General features: G+C 41.3%; 2 protein-coding genes across 4 annotated transcripts in view; one reads left to right on the top strand and one right to left on the bottom strand.

Annotated features, from left to right (window-relative positions):
• LOC145271308 (phytanoyl-CoA dioxygenase, peroxisomal-like) overlaps nucleotides 1-14530 on the bottom strand; it is a 475348-nt gene extending 460818 nt beyond the window's left edge. Inside the window, exon 1 of one of the 2 annotated variants that reach the window (XM_080126931.1) lies at nucleotides 14289-14530. The gene's annotated coding sequence lies outside the window, so the exon portion shown is untranslated. Of the gene's footprint in view, nucleotides 1-11892; nucleotides 11992-14288 lie in introns of those variants that run through there. The other variant, XM_080126985.1, reaches the window with a different exon arrangement.
• LOC145271189 (protein-associating with the carboxyl-terminal domain of ezrin-like) overlaps nucleotides 12710-27665 on the top strand; it is a 206997-nt gene continuing 192041 nt past the window's right edge. The window contains exon 1 of one of the 2 annotated variants that reach the window (XM_080126757.1): nucleotides 12710-13118. In XM_080126757.1, the coding sequence (XP_079982883.1) occupies nucleotides 12906-13118 (213 nt within the window). In that variant the 5' untranslated portion in view covers nucleotides 12710-12905. The remainder of the gene's footprint in view (nucleotides 13119-27665) is intronic. The other variant, XM_080126812.1, reaches the window with a different exon arrangement.

Raw genomic sequence — 27665 nt, 5'->3', positions numbered from 1 at the left:
CTTGTTTTATTTCTTCTTTGGACAAGACCACATTTACTTTTGGCTTCCATTTCCGTCTTTTGTCTTGTTTAGTTCGGCAGTGGGATGCCCGGTGTCCCACTAGGCCACATTTGGTACAACGTTGGTCTTTATAAGGGCAGTTTTTTCTTAAGTGCAGACCCGCACAACTCCAACATTCAAAACTTTTCCCTTTGTCTTTTGGAAATGTTTTCTGTTTTACTACCTGGACTTGGGATGTGACTTTTCCCTCTATCCTCGTAGTGTCCCTTTTTACATTTATCAATTTTTAACATTCTTCTGTCACTTTTTGCAAGTTAATTTCCGGGTCTTGTTCCATGATTGATAATATCCTTGACCTTAAATCCTTGTCCTTCGTGTTAATGTAGACATTGGTTACCTCCCTTGCTTCAGTTACATGGTTACCTCCCTTGCTTGTGGTGATATAAATAGGAGTCGGCCATCTTGGTTTAGTCAGTTCGTTCGTACAGTTTAGACAGACTACAAGTGTCTCAACAAATGGTAGCAGAGATATCCCTCTGTGTGCGACAAAACGAAAAAAAAAAAAAAAAAAAAAAAAAATTTTTTTTTTGTACAGCTTGTCTGTAGCACTAGACAGATCGGATATCGGATATGGCAATTTCGAACAAACAACCTCCATTGTTGGAGGGGGAGGATGTTTACGAGAACTGGAAACAAGACGTTGAAATGTGGTCGTTGTTCACGGATCTTTCTGAGGAAAAAAAAGGGCCAGCAGTGTTTTTGACGCTACCACCGAATATTAGAGAATGTGTCCGTGAATTGCCAACAAGTGACATCGGCGGACGAGATGGCTTGAAGATCTTAATAAAGAAACTGGATGACATATATTTAAAGGACGAACACACGCGCGCTTACATGACTTTTAAGGAATTTTACACTTATAAAAGATCGTCAGGTACCAGTATAAATGACTTTCTTGTTCGTTATGAGTTTTTGTACCAAAGATTAAAAAAATTCTACATTATTCTACCGGAAGGAGTGCAAGCTTTTCTTGTTTTGAACGCGGTTAACATATCGGAAGAGAACGAAAAATTAGCGCGGACAACGTGTTCTGTTTTGACGTATCAAAACATGAAGGAATCGATAAAGAAAGTATTTGGTGACATTTATCGTGATGAAAATGTACCGGCAGTGAAATCAGAGCCCGAAATCGTCAACTATAATTATTCTAAACCGGGTAACAACAAAAGGCGTTTTCGTCGAGGACAATCTAATCCATGTGACCGAAGTGGAAACGTGTTGTTGTGTTACAAATGTCAGTCTCCGAACCATCTAATTAGAGAGTGTCCTAGAAATACGCCCAGGTTTACGGAAGCGACAGAACAAATACACATTACGTTGTTCATTCAAGAAAATATTTATTTGAACAGTACAAATGAAAAAATCTCAAATCTTGTAAAGGAAACATTTGGAATGGCAGTCTTGGATTCTGCTTGTACTCGCACACTGGCTGGCGAAGTGTGGCTTGATGTTTATTTAGATACTTTAAATGAAAGTGACCTGCAACTAGTGAAGTATACGAACTCAGACCGGAGTTTTTGTTTTGGTGATGGAGTGGCTGTCACAGCAATTAAAGTTGCTAAATTTCCGGTTACACTCGGAGGTATAAGAGTTTATATCGAAGCAGATATTGTGAAAAACGACTTGCCTCTTCTATTAAGTCACAAATCAATGAAGACAGCAGGAATAGTGCTAGATTTCCGGAAAGATATGTGCTGGATTTTTGATAAATGTATTGAACTAAAGACCACAACTTCAGGGCACTATTGTCTCCCCTTAACAAATAAGTTGTTGGATCATAGTGGTACTAAGAACATTGTATTACATGTTCAGAATTTTGGTCAGTGTTCTTTCACAGAAAAAAAAAAGCAGAAAAACTTCATCGACAGTTTGCTCATGCCTCGAAGGAAAAACTTGTTTCCTTGGTTAAAAAAAGTGGCAAATTCAATGACAAGGAATTTATAAAGGCGATTGAGGAGGTTTGTGAAAACTGTCAAATTTGCCTTAGATTTAAAAAAGCTCCACTGCGACCGGTTGTGGGATTGCCTCTTGGCAATAGATTTAATCACACAGTTTGCATGGATTTGAAAGAGTTCATCCACAATGAGGTGTGGATACTACATCTCATTGATGCCGCTACCAGGTATTCAGCGGCAACATTGATCAAAACAAAGAAGAAGGAGGAGATCATCAAAAACATCTTTATGATGTGGATTACCTATTTCGGATCTCCTGTTCGTTTTCTGAGTGATAATGGGGGTGAATTCAACAACGAACACTATAGACAGATGAATGAAAAACTCAACATAGAGACCTGTACTACTGCCGCAGAAAGTCCATTCAGCAACGGTACTGTAGAACGTCATAATTTGATAGTTGCTGAGGCAATGAAAAAAACAATTGACGATGAGAAGTGTGAACCTGAAATTGCCTTGGCATGGGCTATTTGTGCAAAAAATGCCCTCCTCAATTACTCTGGACACAGTCCAAATGAACTTGTATTCGGTTTCAATGTAAATACACCCTCAATTCTGACAGACCAGTTACCTGCTATGGAGTCCTCTACTACAAGTGACATGGTGAGAAAAAATTTAAATGCTCTCCATAGTGCAAGGAGAAACTTTTTGGAAGCTGAGTCCAGTGAGAGAATTAGGAGAGCTCTCAGGTCTAATGTCAGAACTTATGCTGATGAAGATTATGCTACCGGAGACCAAATCTATTATCGGAGGCAGGGTTTTAAAGGATGGCGTGGTCCAGCAAAAGTGTTAGGCAGAGAAGGCCAGTTTGTCTTAATCAGACATGGCGGAGCATTTTATAGGATGCATCCGTGCCAATTGATGAAAGTGAATAAAAACAACGAAAAAAGAACAAAAAAAGCTGAAATGCTGGGAAACACTACAGAAGGGAAGAATGAATACCTTTCAGTTGAGGAGGAGGAGTTGCAGAATCAAGTGGTAGAAAGTGAAGATATAGACAGAGAAGAAGTTGTTGATAGTTCTACCAGTTTAAGAGATAAGACTGAAAAACCTGGCCGAAATAAGACCATAACTTATAAAATAAATGGAAGTGGGGAGTGGAAGAAAGGAAAGGTTATGTCAGTACAGCCTAAATCAACTGGCAAATATAGTCATTGGATCAATATAGAACCTGAGGATGAAAACGAGGATCAAGTTTGTATCAACTGGAATCATATTGATCATTGGAGAGAAGTGCCCCAATATACTGAACAGGAAAATGTAGTCCTGCTCACCGCTGAACAAGAGCAGTCGAAAGCTGTAATGGATGCCAAGCATAAAGAAATAAAAAACATGAACACCTATGAAGTATTTGAATGTGTGCCATACACAGGTCGAAAAACAATATCCACAAGATGGGTGATTACTGAAAAATTCAAGGATAATCAGAAAACAATGAAAGCTCGCCTTGTAGCACGAGGCTATGAAGAAAATAGTAATCTGAAAACGGACTCCCCAACATGTAGCCGTGAAGCTATGCGAATGGTCATGCTAACCGCATCAATAAAGAATTGGATGCTGCAGACCATAGATTTTACCTCAGCCTTTTTGCAAGGTGGTATTTTAGAGAGAGATGTGTACCTGAGGCCACCATCTGATGTTTGTCCTAAATCTCAAGTGTGGAAATTAAAAAGATGCATCTATGGATTGAATGATGCTCCACGGGCATGGTACAAGAGAGTTACTCAGGCTTTGATTGAATTAAAAGGAGTAGCAAGTGCTTATGATAATGCATTGTTTTTGTGGCATGATATTAAAGGAAATTTGACTGGAATTCTTGCTATGCACGTGGATGATTTTGTTTTCTGTGGAAACACAGAGTTTGAAAGGGATGTGATTGCAACATTGAAAGAAAAATTTAAGGTGGGATCTCATGAAAGTGGAACATTCAAATATGTTGGACTGAATGTTAATCAACAGGAAAATGGGATCACTGTAGAACAAGATCTATATGTATCTTCCATATCTCCAATAGAAATAAGCAAAGGGAGGATACTGAGGAAAAATGATGAACTGAATGAAGAAGAAAAGCATGAGTTGAAGAGACTTGCAGGTCAGATGATGTGGGTTTCAACTCAAACACGCCCTGATATAGCTTTTGATGTGTGTAAAATGAGCAACACTGGAAAGCATCCCAAAGTAAAAGCCTTATTTGAGGCGAATAAAGCCTTATCAAAATTGAAATCCAAGAAGGGTTCTATAACATTTCCAAAATTGGGAAAGCCCTCAGATTTACACATTTTGTGTTATACTGATGCCACTTATGCCAGTCTGGAAGATGGATCTTCACAGGGTGGTTTTGTTGTCTTTATTGGAGGAAGTACTGACAAAATGGCCCCCATGTGTTGGGCGTCAAAGAAATTGGACAGAGTGACAAAAAGCCCATTGGCCTCAGAGACTCTTGCTCTGAATGAGGGAGCTGATGCTGGTGTTTTGACTGCGGCTATGATACAAGAGGTATTTCAGTTATCTAAATTGCCAGACGTTCTCTGCAAGACAGATAATGCATCACTTGTGGAGACATTGAATTCCAACAATCTGGTAAGCGATCGACGATTGAGAATAGATGTAGCAAGGCTGAAGGAAATGAAGAGTAGAGGAGAGATACAGATAGAATGGATCAAGGGTTGTGATCAGGTCTCTGATTGTTTGACCAAGGCAGGAGCTTCGTCTGAGCTTCTAAGGGACTTGTTAAATCAGAAATAAATTATTCACTTGAGGACAGCAGCAATGTTAATGCAGACATTGGTTACCTCCCTTGCTTCAGTTACATGGTTACCTCCCTTGCTTGTGGTGATATAAATAGGAGTCGGCCATCTTGGTTTAGTCAGTTCGTTCGTACAGTTTAGACAGACTACAAGTGTCTCAACACTTCGGTGCTGTCAGTCCCTGGACAAATATGTAGCACTTAAACATGTCCACTGATAAATCCTTTAATTTAAACAGTTCACACTGGGCGTTGACTTTGCCCGCATATATGACAATGTCATCAGTTTCGTCTTTTGACATATTTAAACACCTATACCGTGTATGAAAAAGACTATCTCTTTCACCGAATATAACACACAAAATTTTTACCGTTTCAGAAAAAGAGATCTCTTCCGGTTTTTTAGGCAATATCAAATTCGTGAATTTAGTATTTTCTTCTGTGCCCATTTTTCGGAGTAATAGTGTTATTTTTTCCTCATCCGACCACTTCTCGCATCGTTTTGTAAATATCGTTTCAAACCTATGATAATAGGCTGGAAAAGTGTCACCTTTTCTGGGTCATATTTAAACTCTGAAAGCGAGTTCGCTATACCCTCAGCTGAAAAAAATCTGGATGCACCCTCCTTAGATTTTTCTGACAAAATCGTTTCACAAAATAAGCGATTATCCGTCGATTGTTGTATTACAAGAGTTTCGAAACGTTCTTGTTGAATTAGCATTTGTTTTTGAAAATCCATTTGGGCTTTTTGTTGAGCGATTAAACTCTCAGTTAACGTTTTCGTCAACGTCACTATTTGTTCCGATGTCATTTTCTTTTTAAATGTATCAATAGCAAGTTAACGTATACCACAGAGAAAAAAATATATATATATACTCTTCAAAAACAAGATGCTTATTTTCACAGAAAATTGTCAACATATAGGAAAGTTCCGAAAAAAAAAATCACTGTTAAAATAACACTTGACAAAATTTCAAGAGACTCTTTTCGTCTACTTCAGCAGACACACATAAACTTCTTTTAAAAATTTTCTTTATTAAATAAACACAGATTCCTCAGTATTGTTCATTTGTTGGTTTTTTATCGTATTAACCAAATACAAAAAACACGTAAAAATATCTCTCATGAAGAAAGTCACAATTTACACACACACACACGTTATATAACGTCAACTCTTTGGGAGTTTAAAAAGAGAAAAACAGAGTTTAACTCGTCAATAATATAAAAATTATTTTTTACTTGCGTAAATTTGTGGCAGACACCAGTCTTTTGCTTTCTAAGAAGCTTTTTCTTCAATTAAAAGTGAACTTTGTGAACAACAATTTTCAGAATGTTCTCGGTTACATGTTTTTTTTGTTTTGTTTTGTTTTTTAGATGAATTTACAGTTCGTATCTCATCTTCGTCGCCAGTTGATATATCCTGCGGTGGGTGGCCGTAATAAAAGGATATTCAAGAAAGGTATTCCACCAGGGAAATAAATGGATAAAGAGGCTCTGAAGTAATAAAGAAATAGAGAAGTTTATTGTGAATCCTTACATCATCAACGCTCTGATCCCCATCTGGCATCAATTTTCCGAAATTTTACTTTAAAGATTCTTGTTGCCATCACACAGTGCAAGTGGGGTGGGAGATGGGCTGCCTTGAGTGACTGACTCGCTGGCTTTGTGACTCCCTTCCCCTTTTTGCCTGGTACACGTATCTAGTAGTCGGCCATTTAGCTGACCTGTGAGTGTGTGCGCTTCTCTCTCGCCCCATCTCCCTCTTTACCTCTCTCTCTCTCTTTCTCTATCTCTCTCCCAATTTGAAACGACCTGTCTGTTCTTCCTCCTTTTTGCCCTTGGCTATTGGCCAATCACGATCCTTGTGGAACTTTTGGCAACGCCACAGTGCCCCGTTTTATGTGCCCTTTTAAAAAAAAATCAGTTTGGAGGTTGGCCATCTTGGAAGAAGCATCCTTTAGACTCCGTTGCTGACCGTTTTTCGGCAACGTATTTTGTATATTTTTTATCCTTTTCTGACAGTGGAGTGCTTTTTTTAAAGGAATGTATTGAAGTGTTTTGTAAAGCACCTCCCTTTCAAAGAAGAACATTCGACGTGCCGTCGATAAATTTCATCTTATTTAAACGTTGGGTAGAGAGCCCAACTATAAAAACTGTGTCGGAATTTTTGAGTAAACTGCTTACTCCAAAGAAAGGAGGAATAAGGAGAGAGAGAGACACTGACAACCCTTCATGAAAAGGAGAGTGGACCATTTGTTTGGAACCCTATTTCGGGCGAGAGAGACATTTTAAAAAAAACCTTTGAAGGTTCGTTTTATTTGTGAAAAACCACGTCTTAAAGGACTCCCTTTTTTGAAATGTTTATTCTCTTTTTCATTCAGACTTCAAGTAAGCCTTTGATATTAAGAACATTTTCTATATTTTGAAAAGTCTCCCTTTTGAGAGACCATTTTAAAGTGAATTTTTGCCCAGTTGCCTTTTTTCCTTTTTATATTGAATGCCTTTTTGTCTTTGATTTTTTCTCCCTTTTTTTTCTATTTGTTACTTAGTAAATTTTATTTTACAAGCTTTTGGGAATTCAAAGCAACTAGCCACCTTTTTCTTTAAATAAACATTTATAATTCAAACAGTTTACAGGGTCTCAATTAATTACCTTTTATTTCTCTTTGTGTTGTTGCATGACATTATTTTCTCATTTTTTACCCCAATCATTTCCCAAAAAGACGAATTTTGGCGACACCCCCAGAAATTTTTGTCACAATTGGGATGGATGGCTCTCGTCTGGGTGAGGCCCCGTGTTTTGACAAGCTTCTGGGTTTGATCTTTACTCCTGATATGAAATGGAGCACATACATCAAATCTGTTGCCAAGGTCACTGGAAAAATGGTGGGATCCTTCTACCGCTCCAGAAGATATCTCACTGCTGATGCAATTCTCTATCTATATAAAAGCCAAGTACGTCCAAGGATGGAGTACTGCTGCCATATCTGGGCAGGAGCTGCTAAAAATAGCCTATCCTGCCTTGACAGAGAACAAAATAGACTTCGTAGACTAGTGGGGGGATGCCCTTTTCTCTACCCTGCAACCTCTCTCCCACAGAAGAGACGTTGCGAGCCTATCTTTGTTTTATCGTTATTTCCATGGCAGGTGCTCGTCTGACCTCCAATCTCTGGTCCCCCCCTCGCCAATCTTTCATAAAAAACACCCGTCTAGCTGAATCCACTGTGAAAAATTTCCCCCACTCTTTATTTGTGCCTAAATCAAAACGTAGATTCCATGAACAAAGCTTCTTTCTTAGAACTGCAGAACTGCACGCCTGTGGAACTCTGTTCCATCTGCCTGCTTCCCACCTGACTACAACTTGTATGTCTTTAAGTCCAACGTTAACAAATTCCTAATGAACCGCCCCCGCCCCCTTAAGTAAACGCTTCATCAAATCTCCACACTAACGTAATGTACTTGCAATAACCCTTACCCCTGAGTGGCTTCCGGGCCTTGATAAGTAGTGATCACTGTAAAAAAAAAAAAAAAAAAAGACAGCATGTTACGTTTTTTAAGTGTTCCCACCCAGGGAAGGCTCATACAACCGGTTACCGGTGATAACGTTCTTTCGATAAAAAGTTCCGGCGGTGAATTGCTCATCTCGCCATAACATACATTCGTAAAGTACATAACCTGGAAGGACACGCCCTAGCTTCGACTCGGGAGATCTGCGAGGGGTTTCGGGAGCATCTATCAGAGCGCTTCACCCAACTACCCGGACTCAGGGTCGATGAGTTTGGCAGCTATTTGGCTGACTCGCCCCGCCTCACGGCGGCTCGGGCAGCTAGCTGTGATGGTCTTGTTACTGAACATGAGGTCATTACTGCGTTGAAGCAGGTCGGCTACAACAAATCCCCGGGGCTTGATGGTTTACCCTGCGAGTTCTACGTGAGGCTGTCGCCCATGTTGGTCCCTATTCTGAAGGATATGTTCAACCATTGGTTTGCTCAGGGTTCCATCCCTGGACAGGTGACCAAGGGAGTGATCACATTGCTGAGGAAAGGTCAACGGCATGGTGGGGTGGATAATTTCGAAGATTTTAGGCCCTTGACTCTGCTAAACACAGAGTTAAAGATTTTGGCAAAGATTCTTGCGAATCGTTTGCAGGTTGTCATCACTGACTTGATCGAACCGGACCAGACTTATGCTGTGAAGGGGAGATCGATTCAAGACAATTTGCATTTGATACGCTCGATCATAGAGGGGACAGAAGACGACGCCGAAGCCGCACTGATCAGTCTAGATCAATCCAAGGCATTCGATAGGGTCGACCATCGGTTCCTGGGAGCTGTGTTAGAGGCCGCAAGTGGATCTTTGTCCTGTATGATAGGCCGACGGTAGCGGTGCAGATCAACGGTAAGCTGTCGGAGTCATTCGCTGTCTCTCGGTCGGTGCGTCAGGGCTGTCCGCTGTCGCCTCTGTTGTACGTCCTGGCGTTGGAACCCCTCCTTCGCAAGTTAAGGGACGAGGCGGCTACACCAGTCCTGCGCGGAATAGCCCTCCCTGGAGGCACACGAGCCAGGGTTTCCGCGTTCGCTGATGACGTCACCGTGTTCGTGTCTTGCCACACGGACGTTCAAGCGGTGGTCGAGGCGCTCGCTCGATACGAAGAAGTTACAGGGGCCATGTTCAACCGCAGCAAGTCTGTCGGCCTGCGGTTGGGGGCCTGGACCGGGGTAAACTCGCTTCCAGGTATTTTCAGCTGGACCGATGGACCGGTCCGTATTCTCGGTATCTGGTTTGGACCGGGACTTCAGCTGGAAAAGAATTGGTCGGAAGTATATGGCAAGGTCAAATCGTCGGTGAAGACTTGGATTGGAAGGAAATTGTCCTTGAAGGGTCGGGCGGAGGCGTGCGCTACATACGTCTTTCCGCTCATCCTTTACCGATTGTCTGTACTTCCTCTCCCTGCAGAACGACTAACCCGCTTACAAGGGTGCCTCGATTCACTATTGTGGAAGGAGGGTAAGCATTATGTCTGCAGAGAGGTCTGTGTCCAGAGGCCGAGCGAGGGAGGCCTGGGTCAGCCCAGTCTCTTGTGTCATAGAAATGCCGAGAGATTGGCTTTCTTGGGTCGTTCGCTTGAAGAAGACGCTCCTTGGGTCCCTGTGGTTGAGAACGCGTTTCCCAATCTCAAATCCAACTCCTCGGTAGAAGGTCGTCGTAGGCCGAGGGGGGAGTCTAAGTTCTTCTCCGAATGCCGGACCGCTCTTAGAGCTTTGCCGGGGACCAGTGTCCTCGATCAGCCAAGAAAGAAACTATATCGGGAGCTAGTGGAGGGGACCGCAAAGGATCCACTTTGTAGGCGGATGGGATGGTCGATGGGGGTTGTCCGCTCTCATTGGAGTTGGGCGCCGGGACGGGATATTCTGAACAACTCAGAATTTTCCCTTACCTTGCGACTGGTCCGTAACGCGCTGCCCCTTCTCGACGTACTCCGCCGGTATAAAGAAAATACAAGTGGCTTCTGTCCGCGCTGTGACGAACGCGAGCCCGAAACGATCGGGCACGCGTTTTTTAGTTGCAGCCGGATCCAGCCCTTATTGGAGTACGTCGAGGGGGTAGCGGCTCGCATCGATGCCGAATGTCCGCTCGATCTCGACGAAGGGTTTTTTGTGTACAACATGGAGCCGCCGTTCCCCAGGGAGGAAAGAATGGTTTTCCTGGCGATCCTGGCAGTAGCGCGCATGGTGATTTGGATCACGCGCCTCAAGTTGGTCCACGAAGGGACATCTGTTCCGGATCGTGATCTGATCGTTTACTTTAAACATCTGCTTAAGGTAAAGATCAGATGCGATTGGAGGAGGTTGCCTAGAGCGGATTACGACAAGAGGTGGGTGCACAGCACTAGTTTGTGCATCCGTCGAGGAGTCAAGTTTCAATACGTGTTCCCTCCTTAAGCATGGCACGGGCGGTGCTGGGGCCTTCGGAACCCATCCCGCTTAGGTTCTAGCTAAGAAAAACTTAAGAAGACTCTTGACTGGTGGTATAAATGAGATCCTGTTCCTGATTTTATTTTTTGGTACTAGAGAACCTCTGAGTCTGCCCATCCCCTTTGTGCCACATCCTTGCTTTTTCAACATCCCCGGTCACTCCCCTACTCAGAGGTCACCTTCCAACCCTCCTCCACCCGTTGCTTTGTCTTCTCCCACTGCCATTAAGATATTTTCCCCAATCCCCAATTAGGGATGCCCTGCTTGTTTTCGGTTCCCCGGAAAACAGTGGGGGGTCTAGTCACCTAGATTAGTACAGGGGGGTCTCACTAACAACTCAGTAGGACTTATTGTTTGTTTTTCATACGAACACTTTTTAGTTTTTTCCCCACCCCACGAACAATCTTTCTCTTAATTCAAAAACTTTTTATTTCTAATGAAATTGAATTGTATTTTTTCACACATGCACACACACACCATTTAAAAAAAAAAAAAAAAAAAAAAAAATGCATACACAAACACACAGACAACTGTTCATCAATTGTAAATATGGTTTTCATTCTTAAACGCTGGGGATTTATTAGTTAGTTTAAGATCCATAAAGTGAATGAGGTATTTTGGTAAATGTTGCCAGTCAAGAGTAAGACTCCAAAGTCTACATTCATTACCTTTTTAATCACTTTAGTCACAAAGACCCTGAACCCTTCCCCTCCCAAACTTCTTGTAGGGCCTTGTGCCTAATTTTGTTGTTTAAGAAATTTTTTGTTAATTGTATTTTCAAGATTTTTTACTAAGCAATAAAATATATAATCTCGCCATAACATACCTCATTTCCTGTACGTCCAGCTTCCCTGCTTCTGGAGACGTTACCTATCAATTTCCCTGAATTCTTCTTGCATGATTTTGACTTGTATTTATGATGCAATAAATACAACTTCTATTTTTACAATTGTTCATGTGCGTTTGTTCTCTCTTCTTTGTCATTTACCGTTACTTCTTGGCTATGTCTACTTTCTTGGTTGTACAATAGAGTAATGATGATGCTCAAGCGTCTGGTTAAAACCTCCCCCGCTCAGGGTGACCGAATCTATGAACGAAATTTAATATCACTCATAATCAAGAGAAGGTTAGAAAAGTGTGTGGAAGGTATACATACCTTTATCCAAATGTTTATAGTGAAATTTGGATTTTTTACAAAAACATTTGGTAAATGTTTCGTTTAGGTCCACCTCCACAATTTTCTTAAAAATGACGACATTTAAAGGTTTTCGACTATGCTGAATACGAAAATCGCATTGAAATGTTGCAGAGATAAGTAGTTATCAAGATAGAAAAAAATGCATTATGCACGGTAATTTTGGCGGCCATTTTTTTACGCGCATGCGCGCGCGCCCTAAGCAATCAGAATTTTACACGAGGGAAAAAAACCAAGATGGCCGCCAAAATTACCGTGCATAATGCATTTTTTTCTATCTTGATAACTACTTATCTCTGCAATATTTCAATGCGATTTTCGTATTCAGCATAGTCGAAAACCTATAAATGTCGTCATTTTAAAGAAAATTGTGGAGGTGGACCTAAACGAAACATTTACCAAACATTTTCACTGAAACAAACAACGAAGAAGAAGGAGAGAAGCTGAGAAATAAATAATGATAGTCTTTTTTCTCTCACTTTTCGAAGACAAACGACAACACCCGACAATGTCTGTGTTGTTGTTGTTGTTGTTGTTGTTATTGCTGTACCACCAATTTACTTTATTTTGCAAAATAAAAATTCCTTTGTTTGTAATGAATTAACGATTTTTATAGGATTCACCTGAGAGAAATTAAAAAAGAATTTTTTTATTTTTTTTAATATAATGTGGAAAAAATTTTTTTAAATAATAAAAAAATAAAAAATAAAAATAATAATAATAATAAAAAAAATAATATAATCATTATTATTTTTATTTCTGTTTCCGGCTTTTCCATGATTTGCCTCCCTTGTCCATATTTATTTACAAATTTAGTCTGACGACAAACGGCGTAGAGCATAGCATAATCGAGTATTTTTTTTTTTTTTTTTTTTTATGTTAAATCATAATTATAAATTGGGAAGCCCTGGTTTTGCTAATGACAACATGAAACTCTAAAAGAAAATCTCAAACATTTGCGAGAACTGTTAATAATGGGAGCTGAGAACAGTCTCCTTGAAGATTGCGATATTGGCAAAGCGTTGCCCGTCGTTTCGAATGTCGATTGGATCGTTCGGAAAGCGACGCGAAGAAGTCACAAAAAAACAACCACTCCTCAATTATTGTCGTCTTCTTCTCTGGCTGTGTTTACTTTGAAAAAGAAAGAGAAGCGAAGAGAAGATGACATTATACAACTCAACGCTAAAGTACGTGCTTTCCCTACTTTTCTTATCACCAAATTATCGCTCCGTTTTTTTTGTTTTGTGTTGTTTTTTTTATCAAACTATAAACATGGTTTAGTTTTTTAGTCAAAAGTCCCAATGATTGTTGATTTTTTTTTAAATACATTTTCTTTTATATTTATTAATTTTATTTGGCACTGTACAAGTTTAGTCAAGACATTAAAAAATGAAAATATCGAAAAAAAAAAAAAAAAAAAAAAAGGTTATAATTGTACGTATCCGTTTTGGACTGAAGATCTCCGAAAAATAAAATTTCATTTAATTTGATCAAGTAGTTTTTTTTGTTTTTTTTTTACAGCGGAAAAACACGTTCTTATGAGAGCGCGTTGAAGTCAGCCATTGTGAAATTTGCTGAAGCTGAACAACATGCCACGGGGAGATAACTCAATGTAAAATGCCGACACTCCCTTTCCATCTTTAATTCGAGCTTTTCTCCCTAAAAATCGAACCTTTTGCTCGGTATCATAACATTGTTTTTTTTTTCCGCTGTAAAAAAAAAAAAAAAAAAAAAAAAAAACTTGATAAAATTAAGTGAATTTTTTTTTTTTTTCGGAGAACTTCGTTTCATAACAGATACGTGAAATATAACCTTTTTTTTCGATATTTTCATTTTTTAATGTCTTGACTAAACTGTACAAGTGCCTTTTCTTTTTACTAACTGAAGTGATCTTGTTTTTATTCGTTAATCTCAACGTGGTTTTAATTTGTTGAGAGTATTTTCACAATTGAAGTCTGCATCGATTGAGGGGGGGGTAAATTCACACAGACGAAAAATTTTTTTTTTAATACCATATATATATAATAAATGTTATCAAAGGCAAGATAAGTTACTTTTGTGCCTAACTGTATAAGTTTTTAATTTAATGTAAAATGTTTAATCGGTTCGAAAAACACGTCGTGTTAAGAGCTACGTGCGAACAAGAAAAAATGGTCACGATATCTCTTTTACAATTTAAAGTTTACATCTTCGAAGTTTCGACAAAAACTTCAAAATAAAAATATAAAGTAAAATGGTGGTAGAAACCCACCCAATAAATTCCACGGTAACCTTTATTGGGTGGGTTTCTACTACCATTTCATATTTTTATTTTTTATCAAAACTTCAAAAATGTAATAAAAGAAAATCTTTCCTACCTTCAATGGGCTCGGGTTTTGGGAGATGGATGCGAAAGCGTCTTTCCCGTTGTGATTGTTTTTTATACTAATGGATAAATCATGTGACCCTAGACCTTCTATAAAATTGTATGGGTTGACTAGCTTGTATATTATTTTTCACCCCCACTCCTGAGTCTACACTGCGATTATTCTGTAAGTCTGTTATCTCCTCTCTGTCTTTTTCCTCTTCTTCCTCTTCACTGAGCCGGATTTTTTTCTACACAATTTTTTCCCCCCTCCTACTGTTTTTACTGTTATTTATAACAGTTTTGTGAACTTTTTTAACCGTTTTTTAAACGGTTCGGCTATGGCCGCTTCTGCGAGCCAGACGCCTGTTATCGTCAATATGGAGACGGAGAACGGTGCAGCTGCAAACCCGTGGACCAAACCCCCGAAAGTCGACATTGACATAGACCAGTTCATAGAGAAGGCAAAACAATGCCTAGACAAAGTCACCAACACCGGACTTATAGTCGACATACCGAAACTCGAAGAGATCAACAAGAGATGCCTTACACTATTCGTCGTGGATAGAAAGTCCAAAAAAGTAATACGAGCCTCAGTCGACATCATCCTAAACCTACTAGCTAACGCAGGATTGAGACCCTTACGCGTCATCAAATGTAAGGGGTACAACACGTGGAGCGCTCTCTTCAACACCGCGCAGGAGTGCCTCACTATTTCCCAAAAGGGAATCATCACCCAACAATATATCCTCAGAACAGAGTACATGGGCAAGAGACGCACCACAGTCTCAGTTTTCCACGTCCCGCACCACATTGACGGCGAACAACTTGGTGCCTTCTTCTTAAAATTCGGGGAGATGGTCCACGTGGAAGTGGATGAGTTCCACGGAGTATGGAGCTTTGACATACTCCTCAATAAAGAGGATTTTATGAGTATACCATTCTTCTTAGAGGTTGGCGAAGAAAGACTACCGATAATAGTGGCCGGCAGACGTCCCACATGTTGGAACTGCGGGGAAATCGGACACCTAACATCCGAGTGTCCACTTAAAAAACCCCCACCAAACCAAAAGAAAACTACAGGCCAGCACTTAGGAACCAGCATGCCAAGTATTCCCAAACAGCCAGCTGATGAAGCGACCAACGACATCCTGAAAGGAGAACCCTGGCAGATCGCTCCCGGCAAAAAAAACCCTGGACGCATCTCCCTCGACCAGATGAGGGAGGAAGCCATGCTGCAGAAAGACCCTGGTAGGGAAAAGTATCTCGAAATCATAAACTTAAAAAAAAAACTGGACCTTCAAAAAAAACAAATACCTCAATCCCCATGTAAATCACCTCCACCCAAAAACTTGAAGCTAATCACTAGTTCCCCCTCTACATCCAAAACTCCTTCCCCGTTCAAAATGCCTCCTCCAGTCACATCTCCCGTCCCTCCAAAAACACCCAAACTAATACCACTAAGCCCCATTAAGAAAAACAAATCCTCCATTCCTGTCCTAGCTACCTCTAAGTCCCCTCACAATACCCCTCTCACTTCACCTGATAAAACCTCGACTAACCCTATTAACATGGACACCACCCCCGCAATTGATATAAAGAAAAAAACCCTCTACCTCCCTGGAAAAGATATCTGTATATTAAATGCTGCTGCATTGAACAACAACAAAAATTTTAAAGGTGCTGACCTCAGCAAGTTAATCGATTTCAGGGAGATAGGGGGAAAGCTAATAGACACCCCCACCAATTTCCCCAATGCAAAACGGATTTTGACCGTTATTAGGAAGAAAGAAGAAGCCAAGGACCTATGGCAAATGCTGGAGGAGGCAAACAAGACCTTCAATCTTTCCCCTCCCATAGTAATATTCAAAGACTCTGACATAAAAAGCCTAAAAAAATGTTGTGTTGGGAGGGTCCCGGTAAAAATTCACCCCTCCCTGTATAGGATAGCAAAATTAACCTATCCTTTGCATGTCGGTGGTATCTCTCGTGACGGCCTCATCGATACTACGATGGGTACTTATTCCCTCACGAGAGCCGTCGGCATGCTCACGACCGCGATGTTCGTTCCTGGTTCCCAACCCTAAGGCACCACCATGGATCTCAAGCTTGCTAGTTTAAATGTCCGAGGGCTAAGGGCCGACTCGCGCAAATGGCGCTTGAGTTTGGACCTGCAGCACCTCGGAGTGGATATCTGTTGTGTGCAGGAAACCCACCTTATTCCTGGTGACCATTTGGGTGCACTGTCTAAGACCTTTGAGGCTTACTCAGCGCACTATAATTCTCGCTCGAGAGGGGTTTCCTGGCTAGTTAAAAGGTCTCTAGATGCGTCGTGTGACCCGTGTTACTTGGATCCGGAGGGAAGACTATGTGTTTTGGATGCTACCATAAAGGGTAGGGCATTACGTCTTATTGGGGTTTATGCGCCCAATAGCCATTCTGAGCTGGCTGGTTTTTTTCGGCGGATCGAGCAGTTCATAGATGTTTCCAGAACGGTTATCTTAGCGGGAGACTGGAACGCCGTCCTGGATCCCAAGTTAGATCGATTTGGGTTAACATCTAGGGGAACTAACAGAGATCGGGATGCTGTTTTATTTCGTGAATTTGTGGATAAGTTTGATCTTATCGACAAATTCCGAAATGAAAAGCCCCGTGACTTAGTGTGGACTTGGACAGGTAGAGGCGGCTCCGATTCGATGCAGCTCTCGAGCTATATCGACCGGTTCTTAGTTAGGCGAGTCGACGTAGGAGTATTGAATTGTCCAAGTTTCCACAATATAGTTTACTCGGATCACAGACTTGTTCGTGTACGGGTAAACTTAGATAGACCTAAGCCTAGATTAGCCGGTTACTGGAAGCTCAACACGTCGTTGTTCGATGTGAAGGGCTTCCGTGACGGGCTATTACTAACCCTACAGCGGGAATTGACGGGGGCAATTATTGGGAATAGGTGGTGGGTAAAAGTTAAGGAAGCCATTAGGTCCTTTGCTGCTGACTTTAGCAAAAGACTCAAACTAGATTCTAGGGCAGCTAAAGTGACACTAGAGTCTAGACTAGATCGGGCGGTGGAGGAGGGGGATAGTGCTAGCGTTAATATAATTAGGGCTCGGCTTGCCTCCCTTGCTGAAAAGGAGCACCAAGCCTTAGCGATTAGGGCTAGGTTAAAAAGAATGCCCCAGGAAGCAACAAACATGGCCGCTGAACTGCGTGCAGAGGAGCTTAGGCAAGCGGCTGATAGGCACATCGCTCGTGTCACATTGCCGGACGGGCGTACCGTGACCACAAACCAGGGTGTGCTGGAGGCGTTTAGATCCCATTTCCAGGAGCTTTTTTCCATGGAACCCGGTCTGTCATTAGAACAGTTTGACACCTATTTGGCTGACTTTTCTCGTCTTTCGACGACCGAAGCGGCTAGGTGCGAAGGTGGCATAACGGAGGATGAAGTCATTGAAGCCTTAAAGCGGGTCGGCCTTAATAAGTCACCGGGGATCGATGGTCTTCCCTACGAAGTGTATTTGAGGTTGTCGCACATCTTCGTCCCCTTACTGACGGTTTTGTTTAACTCATGGTTTAGGAACGGCTCAATCCCCAAGTACTTTACCATGGGTGTGATAAAGCTTGTTCGTAAAAGCAAAGATGGAGGGGATGGGTTAGGCAATTTCAGGCCCTTAACGATGCTTAACGCTGAGTTAAAGATTTTGGCCAAGATTCTCGCAAATCGTCTGCAGCTTGTCCTGGCTCGTCTTATTAGCCCCGAGCAAACGTGTGCCGTGAAGGGCAGGACAATCCAGGATAACTTGCACTCGATACGCCTGATGATAGAAAAAGTCGACACTGAGGCCGCGCTGATCAATTTAGATCAGTCCAAAGCCTTCGATAGGGTTGACCATCGGTACTTGGGGGCTGTTTTATCGGCGGCCGGTTTTGGCCCGCAATTTCGCTCTTGGGTTCATCTTCTCTATGCTAACCCCGCGGTGATGGTAGAAGTAAATGGGAAGAGGTCGAGACCCTTCAGTTTGTCACGTTCCATTCGTCAAGGGTGCCCGTTATCACCCATGCTATATGTGCTTGCGATCGAGCCATTTTTGCGCAGGCTAAGGGTGAATCCGGTCCTACGCGGAATCACTTTGCCAGGTGTGGATGCCCAGGCGAAGTACTCCGCCTATGCCGACGACGTAACTGTGCTTGTAACGAGCAGTGCTGAGATTAGTGTCGTCGGTGTAGAAATCAGATTGTATGAAACGGTAACAGGGGCCAAAATTAACTGCGACAAGTCTTCGGGTTTGCGCATTGGTGCCTGGAGGGGTATGCCCCTTCAGGGGCCCTTTAGTTGGAGCGATGGGCCTTGCAAGATACTCGGCGTCTGGTTTGGTCCTGACCTCCAGCTGGAGAAAAATTGGTCGGAGGTTCTGAAAGCGGTACGGTCTGCAGCTTCACGGTGGATCAGTAGAAACCTTTCATTAAAGGGGCGAGCGGAGGTGTGTAATACCCACATCTATCCAATCGCTATTTATCGTCTATCAGTGCTTCCAATCCCGTCAGACACACTGCTATATTTGCAGAGGGCTCTTTTCAACTTCTTATGGCTTGGAAGGGCCCCTAAGGTCTGTCGCGATGTCTGCTACCTACATCCTTCTGAAGGCGGTCTAGGTATGCCAAACGTGGAGATTCGGCTATACACGCTACGGCTCTACTACTTAGATCGAATGTGCACACAAGATAGGGAAAACGGTGGCCTCTGGATGGAGGACACTAAGAAAGCCTTCGCGGCTTTGAGAGGGGTGCACTACTCCGAGGGGGAGGCACACAGGTTGCCCCGAGGTGAATGCCCCTTCTATCGCGAGTGCCGGCGCGCACTGAAGTCCCTCTTAAGAGTGAAGGAAAGCCTCTCTAACACTCTGCTGTTGTCCCGAAAGGCATTATATCGGGTTTTAGTGAGGGGATCCGTAACGGATGTCATCGGTGGGAGGCTCCCTTTGACGAAGGAGCAGCTCCGCTCAATCTGGCCTTGGGCGCCTGGGTCAGGATGCCTCACTAACGACGAGGCTTCCTTGACCTGGCTGGTAATTCGGGATGCTCTCTGGGTCGGTAAGAGACTCCACTCAGCTGGCTTGGTGGACTCGCCTATTTGTAAACGGTGCGGCGATGAGGACGAGACTTTATGTCACGCCTTCGTTTATTGTCGCATCGTGACGCCGCTGATTGAGTTTGTTACAGGTCTCATGGTCCGCATACTAAACGCATCCTCATTAACTTTGGCTCCTATTAATGTCTGTAGCAATTGGGCTCCGACAACGGATAGGCTCAGAAAAGATTTGTGTTTGACCTTGCTAGCTGTGATGAGAGGTGTTATCTGGAACACACGTATGAAAGTGGTCTATGGATCTGAGGACTTTGCTCCCCTCGACCTTATACGACTCTTCCGTCATTATTTGAAGGATCGTATCAAGGCCGAGAGAGTTAGACTCTCTCCGTCAGACTTTGTTGAAAGGTGGGTGTCAGTTGCGCGTGTGTGTCGGGTGAGAGAAGCAAGTCTTGACTGGTTCTTGGATGTTCCTTAGGAAAAAGAATTTTGGGTGACAGGAACGAACGTCAGCCCTGACTCGTTTTTAGTCCAGAGTAGGTCACGATATAGGCAAGAGTAGGACCATTATTTAGGCTTCTTTGTTCATAACCTAGCTAGTGTGTGATAGCTATCATTAGGCCCCTTTTAAGTTTGTCCCTTTTTTTTTTTTTTTTTTTTTTTTTTTTTTTTTTTTTTACCCCACTCCCCTCCCCAATTAGGTGACAGGTCGCTTGATTCGCCAGAGATGCGGGTTCCCTTTCGAAGTTTTCGTAAGAGGTGTTTTAAATAAAGCGTTCGGACCCGCATCACCCTTTCGACTGGCGAATCGGTGTATCTGCCATAGTTTAACAACGGGGGGGTCTTTTGTTACTAACATTGTAAATATTTCATTTATATTTTGTATATAAAATTTTTATCTTCCCAAACCCCCCTTTCTTAAGGGTTTTAATTAGGTTATCATGGTATGATGTTCTTATGGTGATTGATGAAGGATGTATACGCTGATGGATGTATAGTATGAATGTGGTATTATGGTGTAAGTAGAGTGAAAGTAGGAACTAGTTAGGTTAGATTAGTTAACACTAGTCAGAGAAGACCGTCCTTTCCCCTCCCCCATCTTCGGCCTTGTGCCAAATTTTTCTGAATTTTTATTTGTAAATTTTCTGAAAATAAATACCTATTTTTCACCCCCATCTTTACAATCGGTTCACACCGTGTCTGTAGTTGTTCCTTTTCTTTTTTTCTTCTCTTATTTACAATTTGGACACCGTCTTGGTAGTTCCTTTGTTTTTTCTTTTCTCAATCAATTATTGTATTGATAAGAATTATTACGGGACCACAAGGACTAATACCTGAGGTCGCAACCGACGGTATCTGTTGCAAGAGGTAAGACGTTTTTTTTCTCTTTCTCTCTCAGCCAGTTGTCATTGATGTGTCAGGATAAATTTCTTAGCCTCAGACCTTGGTCCTTGATTATACCTTTTTTATAGCATCCTATTAAGAAGTCGCTATACATTGCAACAGCTACAGTTTTTTTTATATTAGAATGAATTCTTTACAACAAGTTGAACAATCATCACGGTCATCCTTATTGGGAGATCAGAGAGTCACTCGTACGATGATAGACTTAACACTAGAAAATCTTAGTGGACTTGAACCTCTTGAGAGAGATGTATTAGAACTTCATAAGTGGCTCCAAGAGTTATTGCATATTGACAAGGAAATAATGAAGGAGACACCATCGATTGAGATGAGGAGCTGTTTGACAGACAGTTTCACTTACAAAACCAGGGTGAATAAATTATTGTCTCAGTTAGATGCTTCCTCACCGGTTCCAGAGATCCATTCCCCTTTACTAACCTCAACTCCTCCCACTCTACCTTCCCCAGCTCAATCTGGCATTGAATTAGCGAAGCCTAAAATAACATGTCCAACATTTACTGGCGTTGATAAAACCAATAAATTTGCCCTGCGGGATTTCCTAACCCGTTTGAGTTTTGCACATCTGGAGTGAGCTCAAAGAAGGAAAAACTCATATGCCTTAAGGCATATGTGATAGGTCGGCCATTTCATCTGATCCATCACCTGTCAGAAAATGACCATAATTATGATGTAGCCATAAATATTTTAAAGGAGGAATACTGGGACAGAGAAGCCATTAGGGAAGAAATTTTTAAAAGAATAGTGCAGTCTACACCTAAGGTGGACAAGTCTTACGAACAACTAAAGGAATATCTTTCCCAGGTTCAGTATGAACTTGGTGAGTTAGATTCAGACTATGGTTATGATTTTTTTTAGTTGAGGACTCTGGAAGTGGATGTCTGGTGGCTCATATCCTATTTGATAAGATCCCTGATGAGATAAAGGCAGAGCTCATTAGAGGCTCTAGCACACCATATCCTGGCTTGAACTGCATACTGCAGTATAGTCACGAAGTTATTAAAGCATTACTCCGGATTAAACCTATTTCAACTCCTAAGACAGAACTGATTCCACGGTTTAAGCCAAGGTCAAATGCAGTTTGGACGAGAAGCCCACCTAAAAATTCTGCATTACAAAGTTTTCACGCAGACCTAGACTTGGAAGACAAGATTCCTTATTGCAATTTTTGTGCAAGAAATGGACACTAGTTCTCAATCCCTCATACAATGAGCGCCTGCAACGCTGTAGGCAACTTGGATTGTGTGAATTCTGCACAGTTGCCAGCCATGGTCAGAAAACCTGTCCAGGAGTCAAGGGATTTAGATTCCCTTGCAGGTATTGTAAGTCTCAGAGGCATCATGCTTCTATGTGTCCTCAATTTGTACTAGAGGAAACAGAAATAAATACTAGCATAAGTACAAAACTTGGGGACATTCAAAACCTACTGCCAATGGTCAACATCACAATTAAAAGGGGAGCCTCCTCAGTTTCTCTGAATTGCCTTATTGACTCGGGCAGTCAGAGGTCATATTTCTCTGAAAGGGTCCTTCAGCACCTGAAGTGCGATCCAGACTCATGGGAGGAGGTGGCCATGGACATTGTGACCTTTGTGGGGAGAAAACGCCGCGTTTTCAAGCAGTTAACAGCAGTTGTAGAGGTCTTGCCGGGAGTAGCCCCCCAACTATCTATTCTAATTGATTGCGAATTGAATCTGTCTCACAAAGTACCAGACCTTCCTCTGGTTTGGGAAAACCTAAGAAAACTGAATTATACCTTTGCTGCAGAGATAGAGAGTCGCAGTGTACAATTGTGGGGTCTCATGGGAATTGATTTGATTCAATATATGCGTCCCATGAAGATAACACGATGCATGAATGGTGCTGCTTGGCAGACATCCGCTGGCATTATCCCCATAGGAAATACAAAATATTTTTTACATGAGAACCAAATCAGTAAGATTGCTATAACTCCGGGAGCCTTGAGCTATGAAATTGACAGGCAGTACTATTGTAACAATTCTTTGGTTAATAGTATTGTGAATCCTGTTCCGACCTAATGTGGATCCATTTGCCGACATTTTTGAGGGAAGCACTGTGGATCGAGGCTTGGAATGGATGTTTAGTCTAGAATCCTTGGAACTGCCTGACATAGAATCGGTTTCTGACTATGACAGTAAAAAGATGGAAGAATTCATGCAAAACATAGTTTATAAAGATGATCATTATTTGGTTAAATTGCCTTGGCATAAGGACAGGTTATCTCAGGTTCAATCTAACCATCATATAGCACTTAAGGTGCTGGACAGAGTAGTATTTAATTTAAAGAAGGACTCATGAGGAGTATATCAAGGTCTTTGAAGACCAAGAAAGAGAAGGGATAATTGAATCCCTAGAATGCTCCCCTCAGGAATACAAGCATTATATGTGGGTTCCACATAGACCCGTGTTCAAAGACGAGCATACAACTACAACTAAAATTCAACCAGTTTTTAACTGTTCTTTTAAAACTAAGAACTCTGTCTCTAAATGATGCTGCTTATCCTGGGATTAACTTAACAGGGGACATGCTTGATTTAACTCTGCTTTTCCGAACAGATAGGTATGTATTTTTGGCAGACATCAAGAAGGCATTCTTGATGATTCGATTAGCTAGTGAATCTGATAAGAATAAATTTTGTTTCTTTCTGCGAAAAAATAATAAACTAATGTGTTACCATTATACAACAATCTTATTTGGGTTTAGTGCAAGCCCATTCATCTTGAATTGCATACTAAAATTTCGTGCTGGGCGTTATCCTTTGGATGATTGCACTAGGATGTTACAATCTAATTTTTATGTAGATAATCTGATTAGAACAAGCAATTCCTTGGATGAGTTAACGGGCTTGTATACACGAGCAGTAGAAAGATTGCAAGGAGGAGGATTCATACTACAATCTTGCAACTCTAATAATACAGAATTACATGATTTAATGAGGAGAGATGGTACTCTTGTGAGTCACAGCTGTCCTTGGGAGAAGGTTATCATTACGATCCTCTTACTGATACCATCAATATTGCTTCTTATAATTGTAACCCTGAGGCAGCAACTAAAAGGCATATACTGTCTGAAGCATCAAGGATATTCGATCCACTCTCATTGTTTGCCGGTATCTATACAGGCACATACTCTTGTTAGCGAGTTGTGGAAATTAGGTTTTGAGTGGGATGAAATTGTGCCAAGTGAACTTCAATCCAAATGGGCAGTCATCGCCCATGAATTGTCAGAACTTAGTTCTGTTACCTTCCCTAGAAAAACCCTTGATGAAGGAAGGGAAGCTGAATTATTTCTATTTTGTGATGCATCCAAAAGGGCATATGGATTTGCAGCATATGCAGTCCAGGGGAAAGTTTCATCTCTGGTTTTTTCCAAGGCAAAATCGAAGAGTTTACCAACTCTGGAGCTTTTATCGGCCTTCTTGGCCATCAAGTGGCTCCCGACTTTGTTGAAAGCCTATTCAAATGTAAGTTTCAAAAAGGTATTTCTTGCAGTTGATTCACAAATAGTGTTATCCTGGTTGGTCACAAGGCGGACTAATAGTAGTAAGAATGTTTTTGCCATGAATAGTTTGAAGGACATTAGTCAATGGGAGGCTGAATTGATGTCTAAATTTGGTGTGGCCATTCAGTTTAAATATGTGCCAACTGCACAGAATCCCGCTGACCTTATCACCAGGGGTATTCCTACCTCTAAACTGAGGGCCAATTTGGAATATTGGGTTTCTGGACCATCTTGGCTAAAAGACCAATCAATTTCTTGGCCTGAAAATCCTTTGAATAGTTTGAGCCCAGAAAGCAAAAAGATAGTATCCTTGATGGTTTGTGCTGTTTCTCACAGCCAGGAGGAGCCAGTTGTGCAATATGATAGATATTCTTCATTGTCTAAACTATTAAATGTCACCACATGTGTGTTCAAGTTTATTAATAGGTTGAGGAAAAGAGACTCCGACATTGGTAAGATGGCTCGGACACACTTGATTAAGGTGATGCAGAGACAATCCTTCTGGGAGGAATTAGAATACTTACAAAATCCTTCAGGTAGGCCAATACCACCGATAAGGAAGGATTAATTCGATCCAAGGGAAGAATTGGGAAGGTCTCTGTATATGAATACGGGATAGTCAATCCCTTGCTTATTGCTAAGGATCACCATCTTACTAATCTCATAATATTGGACTGTCACCACCAGTGTAAGCATCTGGGTGTTCCTGCTACCTTGAATAAGGTCAGGTTATCTGGGTACTGGATACCCCAGGGTAGGCAGGCAGTAAAGAGAATTTTATCAGGATGCTCCTTGTGCCTGAAATTTAACTCTATCCCATTTACCTACCCCAAAATGACTGATTTACCTAAACATCGGGTGAATATGATAAGACCATTTTTGCACACAGGGGTAGACTATACAGGTCATCTGTGGGTTCTGAGAGGTGGGGAAAGGGTGAAGATGTATATCCTGGTCTTTACTTGTTTGGAGGTACGGTCAGTTCATCTAGAACTGATTGAGGATATGTCTGTTCACTCATTCCTAATGGCCTTGATTCGATTTTCAAATATTTATGGGATTCCTTCGCATATTTATAGTGACAATGCTAAGTCATTTGTGGCTGGATGTGACATGATTCATGAGGTGATTGCTTCCAGTGAATTCAGGGCGAAATTGGGGACATGCTAAATCAAGCATATTAAGATCCCTGTACACTCTCCTTGGTATGGAAGTGTTTGGGAAAGACTGATTAAAACCATGAAGTCTTGTTTGTATAAATTAATTGGACGAGCTAGTCATGATTATTTTGATCTCCTGACAATTATTTCTGATGTACAAAATGCTATAAATGACCATCCCTTGACTTACAGAAGTTCATCTGACTCAAGTTTGGAAATAATAAGTCCAAATCACTTTTTACACCCTGTAGTAAACCCTCATTTGATTTTGAGAATGGATGGGGAAGGTATTTATCAACTAGAACCTCCCTCTCGGAAACAACTCTTAGAGTCCTTAAATTGCAGGAATGATGCATTAAAAAGATTTAAGAAAATTTGGTACGAAGATTATCTGCTTAGTATAAGAGAGCATGCTCAAAGATAACAAAGAGGGACTTCACCAGTGTTTGTATCACAATCAAACTCCCTAACAAACCTCAACCATTTTGAGCATTGGGTAGGGTCACACGTCTATTTACAGGAGATGACGGATTGGTGAGATCTGCTCAGATAAAACGAGGAGATGGCTCTTTGCAAGTTCATTCCCTGAAGTACCTCTATCCCTTGGAGTCGTCTATTCAAGAACCCATTGATGGACTTGATTCCTTGATGGGGAATGCTGATGACAATCTGAATGGCTGTACATCTGTACTTGAAGACCCTATTGAAGAGGGCACAGAGCTTGGTTGGATTTGCCCTGATTGTGGTGAACCAGACAATGGCAGTGCCATGATATGTTGTGACTGCTGTGATGACTGGTACCATTTTTCCTGTGTTGGTCTATATCGGCCTCCACCAGAAGAGGAGAGTTGGCGGTGTGAAAGTTGCCTCAACCAGAATCCTTCATTATCCCATGATGGTGGATAATTTATTAAATGATGCTGAACATGCATGTATTTTCCCAGGATGTGTTCTACCGGATAATGGTAGTCCAATGATATGCTGTGATGAATGCAATCAATGGTATCATTTCAACTGCGTAGGTATTCAGCAAGTTCCCCCAGAGGGTGAGAATTGGTATTGTTGGAATTGCCTACATTCAATTCACTAACAGTCCACTCTCAGAAAATAGGTAATTATTTATTTACCTCTCCCATTTTTTTTCTTCCTTTTCTCTTTGTCCTTTATTTTTATTTATTTATTTACTAGCAGTTCAGCCAGCTTTGCTTGGCAGTCAAATTTTGACAAAAACCGATTACGAAGCTTGCCCTATGTCTGAATACACTTTATGTTGGTTTGGAATGTTTGGACCGGGGATTGGCTGAAAGTTCAGTTTCTTTTTTTTTTTTTTTTTTTTTTTTTTTTTTTGCTTCGACCCCTTAAAACTTATTTTTCTTGGATTTGTTCAATTTATCAAGTTGGATCTATGTCCCGGGAATCTAAATTTAGAATTTTAAGTGTTTAGACCCAAAATTAACAGTTATTTTGTATTGAAATGTACTCAGACAACTTCACTGTTTACTATTTATTTATTCATTTTATTTATTATTTTTGTTTCTCTTTAGACGGAGCGGGGGGGGGGGTGTATAAGAAAATCTTTCCTACCTTCAATGGGCTCGGGTTTTGGGAGATGGATGCGAAAGCGTCTTTCCCTTTGTGATTGTTTTTTTATACTAATGGATAAATCATGTGACCCTAGACCTTCTATAAAATTGTATGGGTTGACTAGCTTGTATATTATTTTTCACCCCCATCTTTACAATCGGTTCACACCGTGTCTGTAGTTGTTCCTTTTCTTCTTTTTCCTTTTCTTTTTTTCTTCTCTTATTTACAATTGGGACAATGTCTTCGTAGTTCCTTTGTTTTTTCTTTTCTCAATCAATTATTGTATTGATAAGAATTATTATGGGACCACAAGGACTAATACCTGAGGTCGCAACCGACGGCATCTGTTGCAAGAGGTAAGACGTTCTTTTTCTCTTTCTCTCTCAGCCAGTTGTCATTGATGTGTTGGGATAGATTTCTTAGCCTCAGACCTTGGTTCTTGATTATACCTTTTTTATAGCATCCTATTAAGAAGTCGCTATAGTAAAGACCTCGCTGTCAATTAGGTAGAAAAGTAACTTATCTTGCCTTTGATAACATTTAATGGTACTCCTGCATTTATTGATCCGTGCTGAAATAATAATGTTATTATTTAAAAAGCCATTCTTAACATGGGGAG

The sequence above is a fragment of the Euprymna scolopes genome, chromosome 1 (assembly GCF_053919585.1).
Source record: "Euprymna scolopes isolate OS-2025 chromosome 1, ASM5391958v1, whole genome shotgun sequence".
Lineage (NCBI taxonomy): Eukaryota > Metazoa > Mollusca > Cephalopoda > Sepiida > Sepiolidae > Euprymna > Euprymna scolopes.
The sequence above is the reverse complement of the archived record's forward strand: the minus strand, read 5'-3'. Positions and strand labels throughout refer to the sequence as shown.